Genomic DNA, 26104 nt, shown 5'->3' with positions numbered 1-26104 from the left:
ATATGCTTGTCGTAAGAAGCGACTAACGGGATCGAGTGGTCAGACTCGCTGACTTGGTTGATGCATGTCATCGTATCCAAATTGCGTGGTTCGATGCTCATGATATCAGTCAATGGTTTGTCTGATCCAGATTCGATTATTTACAGACCGCCGTCATATAGCTGGAATATTGGTGAGTGCGGCGTTAAACAACAACAAACAAACAATATATAAGGAGAAATAGAAAACAGTGAAACTCCGTTAGCCGGATAGTTCCGTTCCCAGTGAAATCGTCTGCAATAACAAATGTCCATTGCGGTCTGAGACAAGATGTATATTTATTATTTTGACGAAAATGAACTACATGATTAATATGCTTCAAGGGTCGAGACAAAACTGTCTTTAAATTCAATCAAACCTGTAGTGTGTGGAAGCACATATATCATAACGTTAAACACATATATCATTACGTATATCAATCTATCAATTGATGATTATCTTAATTTTGAGAATGAATTACAAAGACCCAGTCTGGGGGAGAATGAATTACAAAGACCCAGTCTGGATATAGGCTCAAGCTCGTGGACCATAGGTGTTGCAGTCTAATTTTCAAGCATTTAGCTATATAAGAGTATGCCTCTAGGAACAGTACATGGACCACTTGTACAAAGCGTTCTTTGCGCAAAGATGATCGTAACTCCCATTTTTTAACATAGGCTTTTTAGGAGTGGGCCCTGCCCTTTGGTTCAGTTTGGGCATATTTGACCGCCACTTTGGCTTGCTCAGAATCGTGTGACCGGCCGGTCTTGCAGCCATTTTGCAACTCTTTCATTGGAGGCCACTTTCTCCTTATTGGCTTTCACCAAGGGGAAATCATCAATATTGATTCCTGCCTCGATTTGGGAAAGGGTGTCAAAGGCAGCGACATCTGCAAATCCAAGCTGTAAATATATAAAGTTAAAAGTTTGTTAAACACGTGTATAGTATAAATACCAAAATACAAAGTAAAACATTGACAGACGACAAATTTATATTCATACGCTAATTGTTCCTATATCATATTGCGGTAATATCATGGACCGACATCATGGATATGCTATTGACCGACCTTGATCATATCATGGACATACTATTGACCGACCTTGGTCACATCATGGACATACTATTGACCGACCTTGATCATATCATGGACATACTACTGCCGACCTTGGTCACATCATGGACATACTACTGCCGACCTTGGTCACATCATGGACATACTATTGACCGACCTTGATCATATCATGGACATACTACTGCCGACCTTGGTCACATCATGGACATACTATTGACCGACCTTGGTCACATCATGGACATACTATTGACCGACCTTGATCACATCATGGACATACTACTGACCGACCTTGGTCACATCATGGACATACTATTGACCGACCTTGATCATATCATGGACATACTACTGCCGACCTTGGTCACATCATGGACATACTATTGACCGACCTTGATCATATCATGGACATACTACTGCCGACCTTGGTCACATCATGGACATACTATTGACCGACCTTGATCATATCATGGACATACTACTGCCGACCTTGGTCACATCATGGACATACTATTGACCGACCTTGATCATATCATGGACATACTACTGCCGACCTTGGTCATGACATAGACACTCTACTGACCAACCTTGGTCATGACATAGACACTCTACTGACCAACCTTGGTCATGACATAGACACTCTACTGACCAACCTTGGTCATTACTTTGACGTACGAGGGCTGGTCAAAAGGTTCTAAGCCTAACATTGTTTTCATTATATTTTTCAACATAATCTCCCTGATTATACACTTCTCATATCGACAGTGAAGCTTTTCAATTCCAGTCAGGAAAACGTTTTCTGAAGCCACCCCACATATTGTTATTATTATGATGATCCTTCTGATGTCATACGGGGGCGGCCGGGTAGCCCAGTGGTTTAAGCGTTCGCTCGTCACGTCGAAGACCCGGGTTCAATTCCCGACATGGGTACAATGTGTGAAGCCCATTTCTGGTGTCTCCCGCCGTGATATAGCTGGAATATTGCTAAAAGCGGCGTAAAACCATACTCACTCACTCTGATGTCATACAGTCAGCATACCGTTGTCGTGGTGCATGTCTATATCAGTCTATAGCCACGTGTGTGTTATTCCTACTTACCTTGTCCCCGACATAAAATCCCGTATTATTGTTCTTCAATATCTTCTCAAAGAAGCTGACGAATTTCGGAAAAGTTGTCTCATTGTTTTGCTTTATTATGTCAGCCTGCGAAAAAAGAAAAACGTACCACATTGTTACCACATACTATACGTATAAAATGCTCATTTAAATCTTTTTGTTTGCATTTCATGTTGTATTGTTTTAAGAGTATTGTGTATTTCAAAATATATATAAATTGACATAAGGATGGCACCGATGGACACGTGCTCAAAGGTGCTACGTCTGCAGTCTCTGTGCGGAGTTGTAACCCTTAGCTGTGCTTGGATCTTTTGATCGAGGGTTCGAATCCAAGATTTGATTCTTGGTCTCTTTTCCATGCCCAGTCGCCAATTCGCTGTGCAGATTTGCGTCCCTTAGACAGGCCAGAAACCTATAATCGTGGGTTCGAATCCAATGATTCTAGATTTGTCAGTACTACACCCGTGCTCGTGTGTTTCACCAAGTGGTTAACGTCTGAGACCTGTATCACTTCGGGCTTTCCTCCCACATTAAGTTGACACGCCGTGATAAAACTGGAATACTGTTCAAAAGGCGTTAAACCCAACACACTCACTCACTCGTACAAGCATGGGCTGTTCATGGTGGACTTTCACCTTCCGAGGTTGGATCGTGAGTACTAAAATATATCCAGATAATCCATGAAGAGTTGCTATTAGTCGATGCCTCACACCATTAAATCACGGTGAATCGTTTTATTCTTATTCCGTTATACATACAATACGGAAGAGTTCGTACTGATGAAGCAACTTTGACCTTGATAAGATGAAGTGTAGAAACAGTTTAACTACTTAAGCGGCATCGTTAACGCAATTCACACAACAACTCACTAAGATAACAACGAATATGAGTACTGCTTGATTCGCTCTTATCGTCTTGATAATGGTTAGGGTGATGACGCCTACCTTCTTTCCTTCATCCTGCTCGTGGATCTGTTTGATGAGGGCATTGAAGATGTCGACGATGATGCCGATTACTTGGTCGACTTCCATCTGCTCAACACTGGTCTTCCCGTGAAACCCTTAGAATGACAACATAGTGTTTAACGCCTCAGTTACGAATGCCACAGCCAAATGACGGCGGTCTGTAAATAATCTAGTCTGGACCAGACAAACCAGTCGTTGATATCATTCCGAACGCCCAACGCCCAACGCCCAACGCCCAACGCCGTCGGGGGACGATTACACAAAATCAGCACAGTCGAACCCCATTTTAGTCGGCCCTTACAACAATCATCAGTTACTGGCAGCTTTTCTGACCCAGAATCAAAAGCTGAATCCATAATGTGACTGAATAAACTTATTGTGTACTGTGAAGGAAATATAAGCACATAATGAACAATATTTTTATTCCAGTTGTATCCGGTGGAAATAAAAACTTTGTTTATTATTTCACGCCGCACACGGCAATTTTCCATCTTCATGACGGAGGTCTTGAATGCTAGTCTGGACCAGACAATACAGTGATTGAGATCATGAGCATCGATCTACGCAATAGGGATACGATGATATGCATCAACCAAGTCAGTGAGCCTGACCACCCGATCCCGTTACTCGCCTTTTACGACAAGAATGAGTTGCTGAAGACCAAGGACATAACGAATGGGCTCCATACATTTCACTTCGTGGTTTCACCAAAGTAAACGTCTGAGACCTGCCTCACTTCGGGCTTTCCTCCCACATTAAGCTGACACGCCGCGATATAACTGGAATACTGTTAAAAGCGGCGTTAAACCCAACTCACTCACTCACTCTGAACAATACGACAGGGTGTCATATTATTCATCAGCACAGCGTTTTAGGTTGTTGTTTTTTTATCATTTTTTTCCTTAAAAATCAAGAAAGAACATGTATTTTACAAATACGCTTCCCGAGACTCGGAAGTACGGATCACCTGCCCCGTGTAAATGAACGTTGTAAATATTATTTTACTATTCTCTTAGTCGGTACAGAATATAAGTAGTTTCTCTGAGCTGAGTGGTTACTCCCCCTACCAAACTCCCTCGCAAGGAACCCTGCGATGGCCATACTCTGTGCATACTGTTTCCCGTCCACCTCAAGCACGGGGATCTGTCCGAAAAGAAGATCTGAAAAGAATCGAAACATGATTAACTATTTGACTAATTAATTATGCATTAGTTTGGGTTTTAAATCAGAGCATAGTTAATGTCAGAGACAGTAGACAATGGTAACACGATACTACATTTGGTTTCATTTGGATTCCAAAGAATAGTATTACATTCTTCAAGTTAGTGTACCTTCTTGTATTGTGACTTTATCAAATGAATTATCTCGAATGACGAATATCGAGTAACGTACATGTAATGCATGTAGTCATAATTTGAACTTACAATAAGTGAGTCAGCTGGGCTTAACGCCGATTTTAACAGTATTCCAGTTACATTACGCAGTGTCAGCTTAATGTGGAAGGAAAGCCCAAAGTCATGCAGGTCTAGGTGAAACCATTTGGTGAAACCTACGAGCATGGGTGTGATGCTGGCAAATCTAGAAACATAATCGGGGCTAACGAGGATTCGAACCCAAAATCATACTTAGGTTTTTATTCGGCGCCTTAGACGAATGGGCCACCCGTGCTCCCTGAATTCACAAAATGATAGTTGAGATATAACATATTATTGTTAATATCAATCTGTCATGTTATGATTCAAATCTGCGGTCCTAGGAATTCATATACAGTAAATCTCGTTAATCCGGACGCTAGCGTTACCAGTGAAATCGTTCGGATTAACAAGTTTTCGTATAAAGGAATCATATGTGAAGTAAAGTTCATTTGAATCCAAATGACGTTCGCAACATGATCGCCCGGAATGCAAGGTTTCCGTACTGACGAGGTTTCACTGTATTGTTTCACCCATGGGTGAGTGCAGCAGGTCAAGTTCACTGATATCTTCATCTGGTGGTGGTATCAGTGAACCAGATGCACGACACTGTTACAACATGCAGAGGTAGTGTATGATACAAGCGTCTGTACTTGTAGCTGGGGGCACGGCCGCACGGGTGGCCAATTCGCCTTCGGAGCCATATATCTGGTGTCCCCCTGCGTGATATTGCTGGAATATTGCCAAAAGAGGCGTAAAACCTTACTCAGTCTGACTGACTAATATAGGAGATTTAACGTGCGCTTTCCGACTGTAGCGTATTTCGCACACTCGTATTACTCAGTCACTCAGTGTAGCCATTTATATTACTCCAAATGGTTGCACCTATGCTAAGTAAAGGTATGTTAAGTAACCTAATTGTTACTCTTTGGGCGACTATGACGAAGACCGACACACAAACACACACTCAGTGTTTCTCTCCCCGATATTCACACACTCACCTCAGACACTGTTGCTCTCCCTGCCCTCAGTCACCGTTTCACACGACCCTCCTGTTGTTCACACACAACCATTAGACACTGATTTACCTCCTGACCAGCGTGATGCTCACACACAACCATCAGACACTGATTTACCTCCTGACCGGCGTAATGCTCACACACAACCATTAGACACTGTTTTACCTCCTGACCGGCGTAATGCTCACACACAACCATCAGACACTGATTTACCTCCTGACCGGCGTGATGCTCACACACAACCACGAGACACTGATTTACCTCCTGACCAGCGTGATGCTCACACACAACCATCAGACACTGATTAATCTCCCGACTAAAGTGATGCTCACACACAACCACGAGACACTGATTTACCTCCTGACCGGCGTGATGCTCACACACAACCACCAGGCACTGATTAATCTCCCGACTAAAGTGATGCTCACACACAACCATCAGACACTGATTTACCTCCTGACCGGCATGATGCTCACACACAACCACCAGACACTGATTTACCTCCTGACCAGCGTGATGCTCACACACAACCACTAGACACTGATTAATCTCCCGACTAAAGTGATGCTCACACACAACCATCAGACACTGTTTTACCTCCTGACCGGCGTAATGCTCACACACATCCATCAGACACTGATTTACCTCCTGACCGGCGTGATGCTCACACACAACCACGAGACACTGATTTACCTCCTGACCAGCGTGATGCTCACACACAACCACCAGACACTGATTAATCTCCCGACAGAAGTGATGCTCACACACAACCACCAGACACTGATTTACCTCCTGACCGGCGTGATGCTCACACACAACCACCAGGCACTGATTAATCTCCCGACTAAAGTGATGCTCACACACAACCACCAGACACTGATTTACCTCCTGACCGGCGTGATGCTCACACTCAACCACCAGACACTGATTTACCTCCTGACCAGCGTGATGCTCACACACAACCACTAGACACTGATTAATCTCCCGACTAAAGTGATACTCACACACAACCATCAGACACTGTTTTACCTCCCGACCGGCGTGATGCTCACACACAACAATCAGACACTGTTTTACCTCCTGACCGGCGTGATGCTCACACACAACCATTAGACACTGTTTTACCTCTTGACCAGCGTGATGCTCGCACACAACCACCAGACACTGATTTATCTCCCGACTAAAGTGATGCTCAAACACAACCACCAGACACTGATTTATCTCCTGACCAGCGTGATGCTCACACACAACCATTAGACACTGATTTACCTCCTGACCGGCGTGATGCTCACACACAACCATTAGACACTGATTCACCTCCTGACCGGCGTGATGCTCACACACAACCATTAGACACTGTTTACCTCCTGTCTAAAGTGATGCTCAAACACAACCACCAGACACTGATTTATCTCCTGACCAGCATGATGCTCACACACAACCATTAGTCACCAATTTGTCTCCTGACTAAAGTGATGCTCAAACAACCACCAAACACTGATCTACCTCCTGACCAATTTGATCCTCACAGACAACCAAAAGACACTGATATATCTCTGACCATCGTAATTGTCACACACAAAACCATCAGACACTGTTTTACCTCCTGACCAATGTGATGCTCACACACAACCATCAGACACTGTTTTACCTCCTGACCAATGTGATGCTCACACACAACCATCAGACACTGATTTACCTCCTGACCGGCGTGATGCTCACACACAACCACCAGACGCTGATCTACCTCCTGACCAATGTGATGTTCACACACAACCACCAGACGCTGATCTACCTCCTGACCAATGTGATGCTCACACACAACCACCAGACGCTGATCTACCTCCTGACCAATGTGATGCTCACACACAACCACCAGACGCTGATCTACCTCCTGACCAATGTGATGCTCACACACAACCACCAGACGCTGATCTACCTCCTGACCAATGTGATGCTCACACACAACCACCAGACGCTTGTAGCGACCAGAACTGGGATACGACCAGAACTGGGATAAACAGTCCACAATTTCGCAAAACCCCATTTACTGCGGTAATGCTTTCGGTTAGCTCTAAAACACATGGCGATATATATGCGGAATATGATTTAGTTTATATTTTTGGGGGGACCGTACTGAATATGATCTTTTGTATATTTCCATGTCCCATTCCAAATAAATAACGCACATTAAATTCTTCACTATAAATTGGAAACATCTTTAGTTATTATTATTTTTTTGTTATTTTGTACTTGACAAATATTCACACACCTTTCTGTGCGGCAATTCACATTTATGCACAAATGTCACAGTGTCTGTGCGATATTTCTTTTAACAAATTATGTTATAATTAGATCAATAATTGAAATCAGGGATGTGTTTCTACATCACATTGTGGTCACAATAGTGTATAGAATGTAATGGAATCGGCCATATTACAAAAGTAAAAGCGGTAACTCGAGGGGTTTCTGAAATATTTCGGATTGTGGCCGTTAAATAAAAGAGCCCCGACACATTATGCATTCCATTTAGATTTTGTTTTGTTTGTAACTGTAAACAATTTTCCGTATTCTGTTTAATTTAACGTGCGGTCTCCTCCAATCCCACGATCTGAATAGAAATGCAAAACATGTATCCTCATTAATTTATTTAATGTAACTGTGCTGAAGGGAATCCTTGTAATTCACACATGAGTAGATGTGAGAAACAATATTCATATAATTTCAAAACAATTATTTCACTTGCCTCTGTATTTAGACAAGCTCTTTCCACTTCTTTTAATTAGTTCGATGGGTTAATTGTATATGGTTTGCCAGAAGATTGAGGCGAAAATTACACAAGATGAAAGTGTTTTATAATTCTTCTTTACAAAGTTACGGGGAAGTACACAGGTACATCGGACATAAAATATACATTACTCAGAATGAAACGCGGGGTGTTGTATATCAGACATGTTATATACATTATTATAAATGAAAGACGCGGGGGAGTATGTATATCGGATATAAACTATACATCACTCAGAACGATAGATAACGATAGAGGGTTTGTATCGGATGTATTATATTTTACATACTTCAGAATGCTGTAGATGCAGACCAATGTAAGCTTTGAAACATGCTAAGAAGTATCCAAGCTGGATATTGACGATTGTTTCAGAATGGCATTCTACCCACATATACAAGTTAGTGGTAACCTCAAATACCTCCTTAACTTAACCCTATCACATATACATGATGCAGGTAATGCAAGCTCAGAAGTGTGCAAATTTATAATAAATATATAAATATAAATGTATAACTAACAGATATAAGCGGTAAGACGGATATGACTCATCATGCATGCATGCATGCACCGGTAAACCAGACCCAACAGAAAGGAGTATATAGTTACTCCATAGTATTTTAGGAACCAGGCAGCTTCAATTTGAAATAAAGGAAAGATATATTGAAGCAAGTCGAAATAATATATTTATATATCTAGCCTAAAATCACGATGATCCATGGACAGTGCATTGTGTATGTCTATGTTGGGCATTGCTTAAAATATACCCACCGCTTGGCTTGTCATGTTAGGCGACAATCGATGGTTGGTTGGTTGTTTAACGCCGCACTGAGCACGGGACACCAGAAATAGGGTTTACTCATTGAACACATGATGGGAATCGAACCCGGGCCTTCGACGTGACGAGCGAACGCTTTGACCAATAGGCTAACCAATCGCACCCCTGACAGCGGAAGATAAAATACACGGAATAAGATAGTACCCGTGCTTGGCGATTGGCATTACGTGGATAAACGTGGATAAACACAGTACATATTCTGTTTTACAAAACTCATGTAAGAATCCATGTATTACCTTCACCCTCACTGGGTAAATACAAGAATTTCTGAATTCTGACACTCCTTGTGTAACACACTTACTGGTATAATACTCCCTATAAAAGTACCACTCATGACCTCCCTCAATATTTGCTAAGTTTGTGGTCCTAATCACTTTCAAAAGCTAAAATTAATTATAAATATTCAACAGTTAATAAATTTTAAAGGTGTTATGCCGCTTCTGCACGGCTTAATTACAGTAATAAAAGGGTAAATATCTAATCGATAATTAATAAAAATCAGCTACAAGTATTCCATTATTTGTACATGTGAAAGGGCTATCCCATTTCTGGTCAAAGGGACATGAGTGATAATATAGTAAAAGGTCTCTTATAAATAGCAGTATTGACCCATTACATTAAGATTCTGCTCATAAGTGTGAAATATTATTTACTATCATCAACCGACAAGAAATCTTAAGATTCCATTAATTGTAGATCTTAAAGGCATTATCCCATTTCTGGTCAAGGTGATATGAGTATTAATATAGTAGAAAATCTCTTAAAACAAGTATTTGTCACAGAGTGACGAAATATCCCCCGCCTGTACACCATAGTACCAAATATGAAGACAATCCAGCGATTAGTTCTTGACATATTGTGGCAACACCGTTTTCCAACTCCAAAAACAGATTTGCCTGCTGTGACCTTGAAAATGGGGTCAAGGTCACCAAATCTGACAGGTGTATGCGGTGTCTGTATATACACTATAGCTCCAAATATGAAGACAATCTAGCGATTAGTTCTTGAGATATCGCGGCAACACCGTTTTCTAACTCCAAAAGCAGATTTACCTGCTGTGACCTTGAAAATGGGGTCAAGGTCACCAAATCCGACTGGTGTCTGCGGTGTCTGTATATACACCATAGTTCCAAATATGAAGACAATCCAGTGTTTAGTTCTTGAGATATCGCGGCAACACCGTTTTCCAACTCCAAAAGCAGATTTGCCTGCTGTGACCTTGAAAATGGGATCAAGGTCACCAAAACCGACTGGTGTCTGCGGAGTCTGTATATACACCAAAGTTCCAAATATGAAGACAATCCAGAGTTTAGTTCTTGAGATATCGCGGCAACACCGTTTTCCAACTCTAAAAGCAGATTTGTCTGCTGTGACCTTGAAAATGGGATCAAGGTCACCAAAACCGACTGGTGTCTGCGGAATTTGTATATACACCATAGTTCCAAATATGAAGACAATCCAGTGTTTAGTTCTTGAGATATCGCGGCAACAAACAGGTGGGACGTACGGACGGACGTACGGACGGTCGTGAATACTATATCCCCCGCTTCGCGCTTTCGCGCGGCGGGGGATAATTAGAAATATTGACCCATTACATTAAGATTCAGTCCACAAGTGTGAAATATTATTTACTATCAGCAACCAAGAAGAAATCTTTAGATTCCATTAATTGTAGATTTTAAAGGCATTATCCCACTTCTGGTCAAGGTGATACGAGTCATAATATAGTAAAAAATCTCTTAAAATTAGAAATATTGACCCATAACATAAAGATTCTGCTCACAAGAATTTACTATCAGTAGTCGTGAAGAAATCTTAAGATTCTATTAATTGTAGATTTTAATGGCATTATTACATTTATGGTTGAGGCAAAATGAGTCTTAATATTGTCAAAAATCTTGTAAAATTAACAGTATTAACCCATTGCATTCACATTCTACTCACAAGTGCGAAATGTTATTTATTATCATCAGCGGAGAACAAATCTTAAGATTCCAACTGTAGATTTTAAAGGTGTTATTCCATTTATGGTTGAGCGAGTAAGTTTTATGCTGCTTTTAGCAATATTCCAGCAATATCACTGGGGGACACCAGAAATGGGCTTCACTCATTGTACCCATATTGGGAATCAACCCAGGTCTTCGGCGTCACGAGCCAATGTTTTAACCACTAGGCTACCCGATCGCCCCCCCCCCCCCCCCCCCCCCCCCCCTTTTGGTTGAGGTGATATGAGTGATAAATAGAGGTTATCACGCGAGTGTGTTTTGGGATGGTAAATATCCTGTATTAGGAATAAACATTGTATTTAGCGAGCCTTGGCTTGTTAAATACATAGTAATTGATATTTCTCCAGATTCCCGATGGTTAATTCTGACTTGATGGCCGAATGACAAGGGCGATGCCATGTTTGTTTATAAACAGTGAAAGCAGTCCTAACTTGACCTTTGATATTTGCATCTCTATCCGCATATGACCCCAACGGATATCGTTTTTATCCATTGGCTTTATTCTGCTGAGAAACCTACCCATTATATGATAATACAGTATAAAATCTCATAAAATTAGAAATATTGACCCATTACATTCAGATTCTGTCCACAAGTTTGAAATGTTATTTACTATCATCAGCTGAAAGAAAATCTAAAGATTCCATTTACTGTAGATTTTACAGGTGTTCTCCCTTTTTCTGGTCGAGGCCATATAAGTAATAATATATACTGAACAACAAAAGTTCCTGTGCAATAAATAAGATTTAATGCAAAGTTATGTTTTTTACCAAATCTGAAACAATTTCTGTTTGCAACAGATAAAAGACTCCTGTAAATGTTCAAATGGTTTAATTTGTCATACTAAATGTTTCTGAATCAGCTCCAAGTCATATGGTCTATGGCGAATGTGGTAGATACCCGTTATATATTTGTTCATATTTACGTTTACTCAGATACTGGCTCAAAATAACAGAGATGTCGTGGGAACGAATCCCAAGAAAATGCTACGAAATGCTTGTCTATCGTGATAGTGTTGGTTACGTAACCTGGGCATCAAACATTAAGCATTTACTCTTCTCTCACGGCTTTGGATATGTTTGGCTAAATCAAAGCGTTGGAGACAAAATGTATTTTCTTAGCTCTTTTAAGCAGGTAGCAATTGATATGTTTACTCAAAACTAGAGGTCGTCACTAGATAACAGTACACGCTACGACGTCTATAAAACCTTTAAATATTGTCTAACACCAGAGGTTTACCTGCATACTATAACAGAGAGAAAAATTAGAGACACGTTTATTAAACTCAGGCTAGGGTTAAATGATTTGATGTGCAACAGGGGTCGCTTCTCCTCTTTTCCTAAGGATATGCGTTTTTGTCCATTCTGCGAAAACCATATTGAAAACGAATTACACTTTTTGTTTATATGTCCAATTTACGACAACCTAAGATTGAAATATATGCCTGATATCACTAAGAACCACCATTCCATGAACAAAATATTATCTTTTAATGGTATCCCTAGTCAAAAATTAACTAAGATATTACAATACATCTATCAAAGTCTACGAGTGCGTAGTAAATTACTTAGTAAATCCGATATGTCCAGAAATAATTAGTTGTTTTGAAACTTTCGCATCTCGATCAGGAGTATCTACATTTCATTTTTGTCTGTTTGTTTCTACTAGAAATGCATATACATTTAAATTGTCAAATTGTCATGACATGATGAGTATATTACTGATAGATCCTTTTGTATTGAGCGTTGTGCTATGGCTGAAAGCCTTTGCGACGTAAAACTTCATATTTCCATTCCATTCCTTTGGTATTCCTTTTGTATTTTATACTACTACTGCTGCCACTGAGGTTATTACCACTGTTATTACAATACCTCTATTACATGTCAAGCATCATATTAGTTATCCAATAATTATATAATGCCCTGTACAGCTGTAAATGATATTGTTTATCTGTATGTGTATATGGGCCAATGGCCTTTCATACAATAAAGATTGATTGATTGACTTCAGAAAATGCGTGATTTCATAAAAAAACATGAACATGCCAAAATGTTAATTTACAAATCAATAGTGTGTGTGTCCACCTCTGGCTGCAATGCAAGCAACACGTCTTCGTCTCATGGAATAGACCAGGCGTCGCACAAAGTCCTGTGGGATATCTGTCCATATCTGCTGGAGCATGTTTGAAGTTCCTGCTGTGTCTGTGGAACACGTGGTTGACGTCGAAGGCGCCGATCCATCTCATCCCATATGTGCTCGATTAGTGAGAGATCAGGGGAGTGAGCCGGCCAGGGGATGACAATTACGTTGGTTTGTTGAAGAGAATCCTGAACAAGTCGAACAATATGAGACCGGGCATTGTCATGTTGAAAGGTAATGCCTGGGCCATGACGACGACAAAACGGTAGAACAACAGGGCCGATGATCTCGTCGCGGTAGCGCTGTCCATTGAGATTTCCCTCTACCACTATCAAACAGGTCCTCTGTCTTGCTGTAATCCCACCCCATATCATAATGCTGCCGCCCCCGAACCGATCTTCTTCCATAACACAACGATTGAAGTAACATTCACCTTGACGTAGGTACACACGAATCCGTCCATCGCTTTGGCTGAGGTGAAAACGAGACTCGTCAGTGAATAGAACTTGTCCCCACTGCATGGCCGTCCAGCGTAGATGCTGTCTACACCAGTGTAGACATGCTTGACGGTGGTTTCCTGTCAAAATTGGACGTCTGGCGGGTCTTCTGGCGACAATCCCTGCACATCTGAGGTGGTGAGGTATGGTTTGTGAAGATATTCGTCAAAGGCCAGGGATGCTTCTTGCAGTCACTGTTGCTGGCTGGAATCGATTTCGTAGGTGTATTGTTCAAATCAAGTTGTCTTGTCGATTATTGGTTACGCATGGCCTGCCACTCCGAGGATGGTCTCTGACTGCATTCGCCTGTTGCCAATGTTGCCATAAACACCAAATTGCTCACAGGGCCTCATTTTCGGACAAGCGTGGCATTTCGTAATGTGGAATAATTGCGTAATTTTGTTGTTTTTCTGAGTAGTTGTTGTCAGCACGATGCTAAACAATGCACATGGAATCCAGTTAATGCACATGTTTTTATACCCATTCTTGGGTAGTGAAATGCATGGGGCTTGCATAAAAGTCAACTTTTGCATCGAATGCATGCTTTTCTGTAGCAGTTGCGCTTTTGTGACTAGATTCCATACATGTACTACAATATTGAAAACCAAACTTTACTTGTTTGAAAAATACACTAAAATATTGGTGTCACAGGAACTTTTGTTGTTGAGTATAGTACCTGGCAAATGAAACGAGAACAAAGAAGTACTGCTTATTACCATGGTTAATGTAGAGATCTACTTGAATGTTGAGGTAAAATGTACATATTGATAATCTATGTCAGGCAGAATAGTTTCTTTTTGTCTTTGCTTCAGGAGTTCAGACATGGTGCACAAAGTATTAGTAAGAATTAGTCTTCAGGCGAATCATATGTCCTGTGATGAAAATATGAGGGCTATATTGAATTTTACTTATTGCGTACATGACGACACTTTCAAAGACATGTTAGGAGGGGTTACTTTGATCAGAAACATTATTCTTCAAGGTCAAATTGTTGGTTCTCAAACTCGCTCCAAGAGAGCATTGCTACCTTTTATTGGTGAATTCTCACACAATTTATTTGGTGCAGCCCTGACAGCGACGTGAACATAATATGACAACATATCAATATCTTATCAAACAGAGAAGTTTTTGTCACAAAGTGACGAAATGTCCCCCGCCTGTATATACACCATAGTACCAAATATGAAGACAATCCAGCGATTAGTTCTTGAGATATTGAGGCAACACCGTTTTCCAACTCCAAAAGCAGATTTGCCTGCTGTGACCTTGAAAATGGGATCAAGGTCACCAAAACCGACTGGTGTCTGCGGAGTCTGTATGTACACCATAGTTCCAAATATGAAAACAATCCAGTGTTTAGTTCTTGAGATATCGCGGCAACACCGTTTTCCAACTCCAAAAGCAGATTTGCCTGCTGTGACCTTGAAAATGGGATCAAGGTCACCAAAACCGACTGGTGTCTGCGGAGTCTGTATATACACCATAGTTCCAAATATGAAGACAATCCAGCAATTAGTTCTTGAGATATCGCGGCAACACCGTTTTCCAACTCCAAAAGCAGATTTGCCTGCTGTGACCTTGAAAATGGGGTCAAGGTCACCAAAACGGACTGGTGTCTGCGGAGTCTGTAAATACACCATAGTTCCAAATATGAAGACAATCCAGCGATTAGTTCTTGAGATATAGCTGCAACACCGTTTTCCAACTCCAAAAGCAGATTTGCCTGCTGTGACCTTGAAAATGGGGTCAAGGTCACCAAAACCGACTGGTGTCTGCGGAATTTGTATATACACCATAGTTCCAAATATGAAGACAATCCAGTGTTTAGTTCTTGAGATATCGCGGCAACAAACAGGTGGGACGTACGGACGGACGTACGGACGGTCGTGAATACTATATCCCCCGCTTCGCGCTTTCGCGCGGCGGGGGATAATTAGAAATATTGACCCATTACATTAAGATTCAGTCCACAAGTGTGAAATATTATTTACTATCAGCAACCAAGAAGAAATCTTTAGATTCCATTAATTGTAGATTTTAAAGGCATTATCCCACTTCTGGTCAAGGTGATACGAGTCATAATATAGTAAAAAATCTCTTAAAATTAGAAATATTGACCCATAACATAAAGATTCTGCTCACAAGAATTTACTATCAGTAGTCGTGAAGAAATCTTAAGATTCTATTAATTGTAGATTTTAATGGCATTATTACATTTATGGTTGAGGCAAAATGAGTCTTAATATTGTCAAAAATCTTGTAAAATTAACAGTATTAACCCATTGCATTCACATTCTACTCACAAGTGCGAAATGTTATTTATTATCATCAGCGGAGAACAAATCTTAAGATTCCAACTGTAGATTTTAAAGGTGTTATTCCATTTATGGTTGAGCGAGTAAGTTTTATGCTGCTTTTAGCAATATTCCAGCAATATCACTGGGGGACACCAGAAATGGGCTTCACTCATTGTACCCATATTGGGAATCAACCCAGGTCTTCGGCGTCACGAGCCAATGTTTTAACCACTAGGCTACCCGATCGCCCCCCCCCCCCCCCCCCCCCCCCCCCCTTTTGGTTGAGGTGATATGAGTGATAAATAGAGGTTATCACGCGAGTGTGTTTTGGGATGGTAAATATCCTGTATTAGGAATAAACATTGTATTTAGCGAGCCTTGGCTTGTTAAATACATAGTAATTGATATTTCTCCAGATTCCCGATGGTTAATTCTGACTTGATGGCCGAATGACAAGGGCGATGCCATGTTTGTTTATAAACAGTGAAAGTAGTCCTAACTTGACCTTTGATATTTGCATCTCTATCCGCATATGACCCCAACGGATATCGTTTTTATCCATTGGCTTTATTCTGCTGAGAAACCTACCCATTATATGATAATACAGTATAAAATCTCATAAAATTAGAAATATTGACCCATTACATTCAGATTCTGTCCACAAGTTTGAAATGTTATTTACTATCATCAGCTGAAAGAAAATCTAAAGATTCCATTTACTGTAGATTTTACAGGTGTTCTCCCTTTTTCTGGTCGAGGCCATATAAGTAATAATATATACTGAACAACAAAAGTTCCTGTGCAATAAATAAGATTTAATGCAAAGTTATGTTTTTTACCAAATCTGAAACAATTTCTGTTTGCAACAGATAAAAGACTCCTGTAAATGTTCAAATGGTTTAATTTGTCATACTAAATGTTTCTGAATCAGCTCCAAGTCATATGGTCTATGGCGAATGTGGTAGATACCCGTTATATATTTGTTCATATTTACGTTTACTCAGATACTGGCTCAAAATAACAGAGATGTCGTGGGAACGAATCCCAAGAAAATGCTACGAAATGCTTGTCTATCGTGATAGTGTTGGTTACGTAACCTGGGCATCAAACATTAAGCATTTACTCTTCTCTCACGGCTTTGGATATGTTTGGCTAAATCAAAGCGTTGGAGACAAAATGTATTTTCTTAGCTCTTTTAAGCAGGTAGCAATTGATATGTTTACTCAAAACTAGAGGTCGTCACTAGATAACAGTACACGCTACGACGTCTATAAAACCTTTAAATATTGTCTAACACCAGAGGTTTACCTGCATACTATAACAGAGAGAAAAATTAGAGACACGTTTATTAAACTCAGGCTAGGGTTAAATGATTTGATGTGCAACAGGGGTCGCTTCTCCTCTTTTCCTAAGGATATGCGTTTTTGTCCATTCTGCGAAAACCATATTGAAAACGAATTACACTTTTTGTTTATATGTCCAATTTACGACAACCTAAGATTGAAATATATGCCTGATATCACTAAGAACCACCATTCCATGAACAAAATATTATCTTTTAATGGTATCCCTAGTCAAAAATTAACTAAGATATTACAATACATCTATCAAAGTCTACGAGTGCGTAGTAAATTACTTAGTAAATCCGATATGTCCAGAAATAATTAGTTGTTTTGAAACTTTCGCATCTCGATCAGGAGTATCTACATTTCATTTTTGTCTGTTTGTTTCTACTAGAAATGCATATACATTTAAATTGTCAAATTGTCATGACATGATGAGTATATTACTGATAGATCCTTTTGTATTGAGCGTTGTGCTATGGCTGAAAGCCTTTGCGACGTAAAACTTCATATTTCCATTCCATTCCTTTGGTATTCCTTTTGTATTTTATACTACTACTGCTGCCACTGAGGTTATTACCACTGTTATTACAATACCTCTATTACATGTCAAGCATCATATTAGTTATCCAATAATTATATAATGCCCTGTACAGCTGTAAATGATATTGTTTATCTGTATGTGTATATGGGCCAATGGCCTTTCATACAATAAAGATTGATTGATTGACTTCAGAAAATGCGTGATTTCATAAAAAAACATGAACATGCCAAAATGTTAATTTACAAATCAATAGTGTGTGTGTCCACCTCTGGCTGCAATGCAAGCAACACGTCTTCGTCTCATGGAATAGACCAGGCGTCGCACAAAGTCCTGTGGGATATCTGTCCATATCTGCTGGAGCATGTTTGAAGTTCCTGCTGTGTCTGTGGAACACGTGGTTGACGTCGAAGGCGCCGATCCATCTCATCCCATATGTGCTCGATTAGTGAGAGATCAGGGGAGTGAGCCGGCCAGGGGATGACAATTACGTTGGTTTGTTGAAGAGAATCCTGAACAAGTCGAACAATATGAGACCGGGCATTGTCATGTTGAAAGGTAATGCCTGGGCCATGACGACGACAAAACGGTAGAACAACAGGGCCGATGATCTCGTCGCGGTAGCGCTGTCCATTGAGATTTCCCTCTACCACTATCAAACAGGTCCTCTGTCTTGCTGTAATCCCACCCCATATCATAATGCTGCCGCCCCCGAACCGATCTTCTTCCATAACACAACGATTGAAGTAACATTCACCTTGACGTAGGTACACACGAATCCGTCCATCGCTTTGGCTGAGGTGAAAACGAGACTCGTCAGTGAATAGAACTTGTCCCCACTGCATGGCCGTCCAGCGTAGATGCTGTCTACACCAGTGTAGACATGCTTGACGGTGGTTTCCTGTCAAAATTGGACGTCTGGCGGGTCTTCTGGCGACAATCCCTGCACATCTGAGGTGGTGAGGTATGGTTTGTGAAGATATTCGTCAAAGGCCAGGGATGCTTCTTGCAGTCACTGTTGCTGGCTGGAATCGATTTCGTAGGTGTATTGTTCAAATCAAGTTGTCTTGTCGATTATTGGTTACGCATGGCCTGCCACTCCGAGGATGGTCTCTGACTGCATTCGCCTGTTGCCAATGTTGCCATAAACACCAAATTGCTCACAGGGCCTCATTTTCGGACAAGCGTGGCATTTCGTAATGTGGAATAATTGCGTAATTTTGTTGTTTTTCTGAGTAGTTGTTGTCAGCACGATGCTAAACAATGCACATGGAATCCAGTTAATGCACATGTTTTTATACCCATTCTTGGGTAGTGAAATGCATGGGGCTTGCATAAAAGTCAACTTTTGCATCGAATGCATGCTTTTCTGTAGCAGTTGCGCTTTTGTGACTAGATTCCATACATGTACTACAATATTGAAAACCAAACTTTACTTGTTTGAAAAATACACTAAAATATTGGTGTCACAGGAACTTTTGTTGTTGAGTATAGTACCTGGCAAATGAAACGAGAACAAAGAAGTACTGCTTATTACCATGGTTAATGTAGAGATCTACTTGAATGTTGAGGTAAAATGTACATATTGATAATCTATGTCAGGCAGAATAGTTTCTTTTTGTCTTTGCTTCAGGAGTTCAGACATGGTGCACAAAGTATTAGTAAGAATTAGTCTTCAGGCGAATCATATGTCCTGTGATGAAAATATGAGGGCTATATTGAATTTTACTTATTGCGTACATGACGACACTTTCAAAGACATGTTAGGAGGGGTTACTTTGATCAGAAACATTATTCTTCAAGGTCAAATTGTTGGTTCTCAAACTCGCTCCAAGAGAGCATTGCTACCTTTTATTGGTGAATTCTCACACAATTTATTTGGTGCAGCCCTGACAGCGACGTGAACATAATATGACAACATATCAATATCTTATCAAACAGAGAAGTTTTTGTCACAAAGTGACGAAATGTCCCCCGCCTGTATATACACCATAGTACCAAATATGAAGACAATCCAGCGATTAGTTCTTGAGATATTGAGGCAACACCGTTTTCCAACTCCAAAAGCAGATTTGCCTGCTGTGACCTTGAAAATGGGATCAAGGTCACCAAAACCGACTGGTGTCTGCGGAGTCTGTATGTACACCATAGTTCCAAATATGAAAACAATCCAGTGTTTAGTTCTTGAGATATCGCGGCAACACCGTTTTCAAACTCCAAAAGCAGATTTGCCTGCTGTGACCTTGAAAATGGGATCAAGGTCACCAAAACCGACTGGTGTCTGCGGAGTCTGTATATACACCATAGTTCCAAATATGAAGACAATCCAGCAATTAGTTCTTGAGATATCGCGGCAACACCGTTTTCCAACTCCAAAAGCAGATTTGCCTGCTGTGACCTTGAAAATGGGGTCAAGGTCACCAAAACCGACTGGTGTCTGCGGAGTCTGTAAATACACCATAGTTCCAAATATGAAGACAATCCAGCGATTAGTTCTTGAGATATAGCTGCAACACCGTTTTCCAACTCCAAAAGCAGATTTGCCTGCTGTGACCTTGAAAATGGGGTCAAGGTCACCAAAACCGACTGGTGTCTGCGGAATTTGTATATACACCATAGTTCCAAATATGAAGACAATCCAGTGTTTAGTTCTTGAGATATCGCGGCAACAAACAGGTGGGACGTACGGACGTACAGACGTACGTACGGACGGTCGTGAATACTATATCCCCCGCTTCGCGCTTTCGCGCGGCGGGGGACAATGAGAGCTGAAGAAGCAGCTTTTAATGTGTCACAGGATTACATGGGTTCGTACATATCTAAGGCTAATGACAGAATGGATGGTTTGAAACAATTCAAATAATTCCAGTAAAGTAAAATTATTTTTTCCTGCTACAACATTAACAATATGAGCTTATGACCTTGCTTAAATTTACACTGAGGTTCTCACACCCTTCATAGAGATAGTTCCTCCTAGGAATTCAAGTATCAACAATCTCTTGAGCAGTAAGAGATCTGAACAGACAACTAGTCAGTAGTAATTAGGGAATCAATCTTGTGACATGTTTATGGCTAGTGTGTCAGGTCAGTGCTAGCAGTAGCTCACCTGTATTCAGTTTGTTTGAGCCCTCAACAGACCAATGAACCCTTCAGTATAAACTATCAGTTTCCACTTTCCCCAGTTTGGCTTTAGCAAGTCTAGAAATAGACAAATACACATATCCATGGAAGGTGGTAATACATCAATCTATACAGATGTTCACAGGTCATAATCAACCTATGACATTTTATACACAATATCATCATACAATCTACACTTAATGGAATGTTAAGATTTCTTCTTGGCTGATGATAGTAAATTACATTTCAAACTTGTGAGCAGAACCTGAGTGTTATGGGTCAATATTTCTAATTTTAAGAGATTTTTTGCTATTTTATTACTCATATCCCCTCGACCAGAAATGGGATAACACCTATAAAATCTACAGTTAACGGAATCTGAAGATTTTCTTTTGGCTGTGGATAGTAAATCACATTTCTAGCTTGTGAGCAGATTCTGAATGCTATGGGTTAATATTTCTAAGTTTAAGAGATTTTTACAATAGCATTACTCATCTCCCCTCAGCCAGAAATGGGATAAAGTCTATAAACTCGACAAATAATGGAATCTTAAGATTTCTTCTTGGCTGATGATAGTAAATAACATTTCTAGCCTGTGTGCAAAGCCTGAATACTTTGAGTCAAGATTTCTAATTTCTTGTCGGTTGATGATAGTAAATAACATTTCAAACCTATGAACAAAGGTCTAAATGTAATGGGTCAGTATTTCTAATTTTAAGAGATTTCTGACTATATTATGACTCATATCACCTTGACCAGAAGTGGGATAATGCCTTTAAAATCTACAATTAATGGAATCTAAAGATTTCTTCTTGGTTGATGATAGTAAATAATATTTCACACTTGTGGACTGAATCTTAATGTAATAGGACAATATTTCTAATTTTAAGAGATTTTCTACTATATTAATACTCATATCACCTTGACCAGAAATGGGATAATGCCTTTAAGATCTACAATTAATGGAATCTTAAGATTTCTTCTTGGTTGGTGATAGTAAATAATATTTCACACTTGTGAGCAGAATCTTAATGTAATGGGTCAATAATACTAATTTTAAGAGATTTTTGACTATATTAATACTCATATCACCTTGACCAGAAATGGGATAATGCCTTTAAAATCTACAATTAATGAAATCTTATGATTTCTTCTTGGCTGAAGATAGTAAATAGCATTTCAAACCTGTGAGCAAAGCCTCAACACTTTGAGTCAAGATTTCTAATTTTAAGAGATTTTTTTACTATATTATTATTCATATAACCTTGACCAGAAATGGGATAACACCTTTAAAATCTACAATTAATGAAATCTTATGATTTGTTCTTGGCTGATGACAGTAAATAACATTTCAAACCTGTGAGCAAAGCCTCAACACTTTGAGTCAAGATTTCTAATTTTAAAAGATTTTTGACTATATAATGACTCATATCACCTTGACCAGAAGTGGGATAATGCCTTTAAAATCTACAATTAATGGAATCTTAAGATTTCTTCTCGGTTGATGATAGTAAATAATACTTCGCACTTGTGGACAGAATCTTAATGTAATGGGTCAGTGTTTCTAATTTTAAGAGATTTTTGACTATATTTTGACTCATATCACCTTGACCAGAAGTGGGATAATGCCTTTAAAATCTACAATTAATGGAATCTTAAGATTTCTTCTCGGTTGATGATAGTAAATAATATTTCGCACTTGTGGACAGAATCTTAATGTAATGGGTCAGTGTTTCTAATTTTAAGAGATTTTTGACTATATTATGACTCATATCACCTTGACCAGAAGTGGGATAATGCCTTTAAAAACTACAATTAATGGAATCTAAAGATTTCTTCTCGGTTGATGATAGTAAATAATATTTCACACTTGTGGACTGAATCTAAATGTAATAGGACAATATTTCTAATTTTAAGAGATTTTCTACTATATTAATACTCATATCACCTTGACCAGAAATGGGATAACACCTATAAAATCTACACTTAATGGAATCTTAAGATTTCTTCTTTGCTGATGATAGTAAATCACATTTCAAACCTGTGAGCAAAGCCTGAAGGCTATGAGTCAAGATTTCTAATTTTAAGAGATTTTTTTACTAAAATTTATATTATCATTCATATAACCTTGACCCGAAATGGGATAAAACCTACAAACTCGACAAATAATAGAATCTTAAGATTTTCTTTTGGCTGATGATAGTAAATCATATTTCAAACTTGTGAGCAGAATTTGAGTGCTTTGGGTCAATATTTCTAATTTTAAGAGATTTTTGACTATATCCTTACTTATCTTGCCTTGACCAGAAATGGGATAACACCTTTAAACTCTACAATTAAGGTAATCTGAATGCTATGGGTCAATATTGCTAATGTTAAGAGATTGTTGACTATATTATTACTCACATCTCCTCAACCAGAAGTGGCATAAATGTTATACTTTCAAGAATGAAAGGAATCTTGAGAGTTTTGTTTTCTGAACATTGTCATTCACATTTACAACCTTTGAGAAACATGTACTTTGACAATAAGCTGTGCATATGAAACTACATAGTTTTAAAAAAAAGCTTCGTCCCCTTCACAGCTGTAATAGGCTAACTGATCATCATGGAGGGACTGACTGCACAATGCATGACATTGTGCTAGGTCTGTACCTGCCTTGATAGAAACCACAGAAAAAAGGTAAAAAGTAAAGGTATAATGACTTACCTACACATTCTCGTCTTTCAAAGAAATATTATCTTAGAAACTTCAGCCACTTGGCCTTCAACAGCAAGGACCAGACGACCATTTTGATCAAGTTGTAAAGGGAGGATAACTCTTACTGTTGCTTTGTCTTGCAAATTTTAATGTCAATGATGACAGAGCATGAGATAACAAGTTAAGTTCTCTATTAGTAATGGGTTTATTAAATATATGTTATCTGTCTTAAGTTGGTAATTTTGAAACCTTTCTAAATATTTCAATCATATTAAATAATATCATTTAGATTCCATATGGTCTCCCCAGAAATATGATGACATTTTGCTGGCAAAACGGTTATGAAAGCTTCAACGTTTTTATGTCAATAAGCTACCAGGAATGGTTCAATGAGTTTCCCAGTTATTTTAATACTGACCAGGAAGGAGATTTTGTCATACCGGGTATTACATATGTATTTTTTCCTTTAAAACAATGAGAAAAAGAATAGGGTGGTGGGTGAATCAAAGGAACATTAAAGAAATCTTTTTTTAACAAGAGAAATCTTTTTCAACAATATCTACTCTAATATTTCTATATATGTAAAAATTAGTTTCTTTTATTTTTTAATTTAGGCTTCTAAGATGAAGCACAAACTTTCTCACATCCTGCATCTGCTATGCCTGGAAGCAGTTACATGTACCTCCTCCATTAATATAAGAAAATAGTTGCTTTTATCATCATGTACACAATAATCAAATGGAGTGATTTTGAATAATTGTTACCACTAAAATCTAACATGATAATGATGGTAATATTTACAAAAAATGACTTTGGGACTTGAGAATACAAACAAAAATACACACATCAGTTGCCAGAGGGCTGTGAGGTGTTGGGGCTTAGAAATCCCTTGAACAGTACAAATTTAAATGTACCCCTTTCAACTCTGACATGTTGAGTATTCATTGTTTGATGTTTAATGACACTTAGTTATATTCAAAATAATTAATATTATTATATTGATGTACATACCCTCCCACATATATTTTGTGAACATCATGGCCTATTGTACAATGTCATGAGTATTTATTCCTAGACATTTACCTGCTGTTTTACTGTGTATGAGAAGAAATATGTCCAACTCTCATAACTCTTGCAAAATTGCATAACACAAACATACTAGGAACTTGAATTATTACACTTGTATCCCCACCAATGAGTGGCATAACAACTTTAAAATACATAAATTAGAGAATAATTTTATTTTCATTTGGCTTTTGCTATTTTATAGGAAACACTGTTCAGAAGTGGCCAAGATAGCTATTTAACAGAAAATTTACTCTGTTATTAAACATGTCACCACCTCACAAAGGTTATGATATGATAGACAATTAAATAATACATTTGGGAGTGATATCATGGTTAGAAATTAAACATGGCAATGTGCAGTAATTACAGATAATAAGCAACACGACCATTTTTATAGGAATTGCATTTTGTCATGAGCGATATGCATAAAAAGAAGAAATTGTATTCCGCTTTAGTTCCGCATTACCACTTTTATACGCTGCTATATTTAGCTGCAAATGTCGGACATCGAGTCGGTAGCATTGCCATTGGCGCACTTTGCAGAACGGAGTAAAAATACAAAACACAAGAAGTGCAGGTTATTTTGCTCTTAATTAAATGTTTGTCAATTAAACACATAGTTGCATGCCAGAGATATAATTCTCTACGGTGTTTATCCCAGTTCTGGTCGCTACAGATGTAGACGCTGATCTACCTCCTGACCAGTGTGATTGTCACACACAGCCATCAGACACTGTTCACCTCCTGACCAGCGTGATGCTAACATAACCATCAGACGCTGTTCACCTCCTGACCCCCTGATGTTCACACACAACCAACACTCACTCTGTTTTTCGGTCAGAAAGTTCTCACTGGTCCATCTGACGTCTTCATACTCTTGTCCGGCCAGGGCAAACAGTAGGCGACACACTTCAGCCCGCCCCTTGCTGTTCGTGTAGATCAGCTTGTAGGAAGGCATGTTGCTCGGTCTCAAGGCAGTGGCGTACTCCCACTCCCAGTGTAACTCACGACGGTATACGATAAGGCTTATCTGAGCCCGCGTGTGTGATTCATTGTCCTTGTCTCTGATCAATGAGATAGTTGTGCGAGTAAGCAAGTTGGGTTGTATCCCTGCGTTTCAGCTTCAGCGCGCAGAGTTGCGTCCCTTGGGCGCACCAAAAACCTAAGACCA

The 26104-nt window shown here is 39.4% G+C and overlaps 1 protein-coding gene across 2 annotated transcripts; it reads right to left on the bottom strand.

Moving 5' to 3' along the window:
- Window positions 1-300: 300 nt before the first annotated feature.
- Window positions 301-26075, bottom strand: LOC124136337 (glutathione S-transferase 3-like). 2 transcript variants are annotated; one of them, XM_046502242.2, is made up of 5 exons: window positions 25759-26075; window positions 4272-4328; window positions 3148-3263; window positions 2186-2290; window positions 301-920 (listed from the first exon to the last, which is right to left on the bottom strand). In XM_046502242.2, exons 1-5 carry the CDS (start codon window positions 25889-25891, stop codon window positions 762-764), a joined length of 570 nt encoding a protein of 189 aa, XP_046358198.2. In that variant the 5' UTR covers window positions 25892-26075; the 3' UTR covers window positions 301-761. The 2 variants fall into 2 exon arrangements, with proteins under 2 accessions (XP_046358198.2, XP_046358197.2); XM_046502241.2 differs by having other exon boundaries at window positions 4236-4328; window positions 25759-26073.
- Between the last annotated feature and the right edge of the window lie 29 nt (window positions 26076-26104).

This window comes from Haliotis rufescens, unplaced genomic scaffold, assembly GCF_023055435.1.
Source record: "Haliotis rufescens isolate VD_foot unplaced genomic scaffold, xgHalRufe1.0.p SCAF_22, whole genome shotgun sequence".
Taxonomy (NCBI): domain Eukaryota; kingdom Metazoa; phylum Mollusca; class Gastropoda; order Lepetellida; family Haliotidae; genus Haliotis; species Haliotis rufescens.
This window is presented reverse-complemented; position numbering and strand designations above follow the sequence as displayed.

What these genes read in the sequence shown, in the direction of transcription:
- LOC124136337 (XM_046502241.2), bottom strand. Translation starts at nt 25,891, where the DNA reads ATGCCTTCCTACAAGCTGATCTACACGAACAGCAAGGGGCGGGCTGAA. An exon ending in GTTCCTTGCGAGGGAGTTTG is followed by an intron (nt 3,264 to 4,235) that starts GTAGGGGGAGTA and finishes TGTCATTCTAAG; the next exon opens with GGTTTCACGGGAAGACCAGT. An exon ending in AGCAGGATGAAGGAAAGAAG is followed by an intron (nt 2,291 to 3,147) that starts GTAGGCGTCATC and finishes CTTTTTTCGCAG; the next exon opens with GCTGACATAATAAAGCAAAA.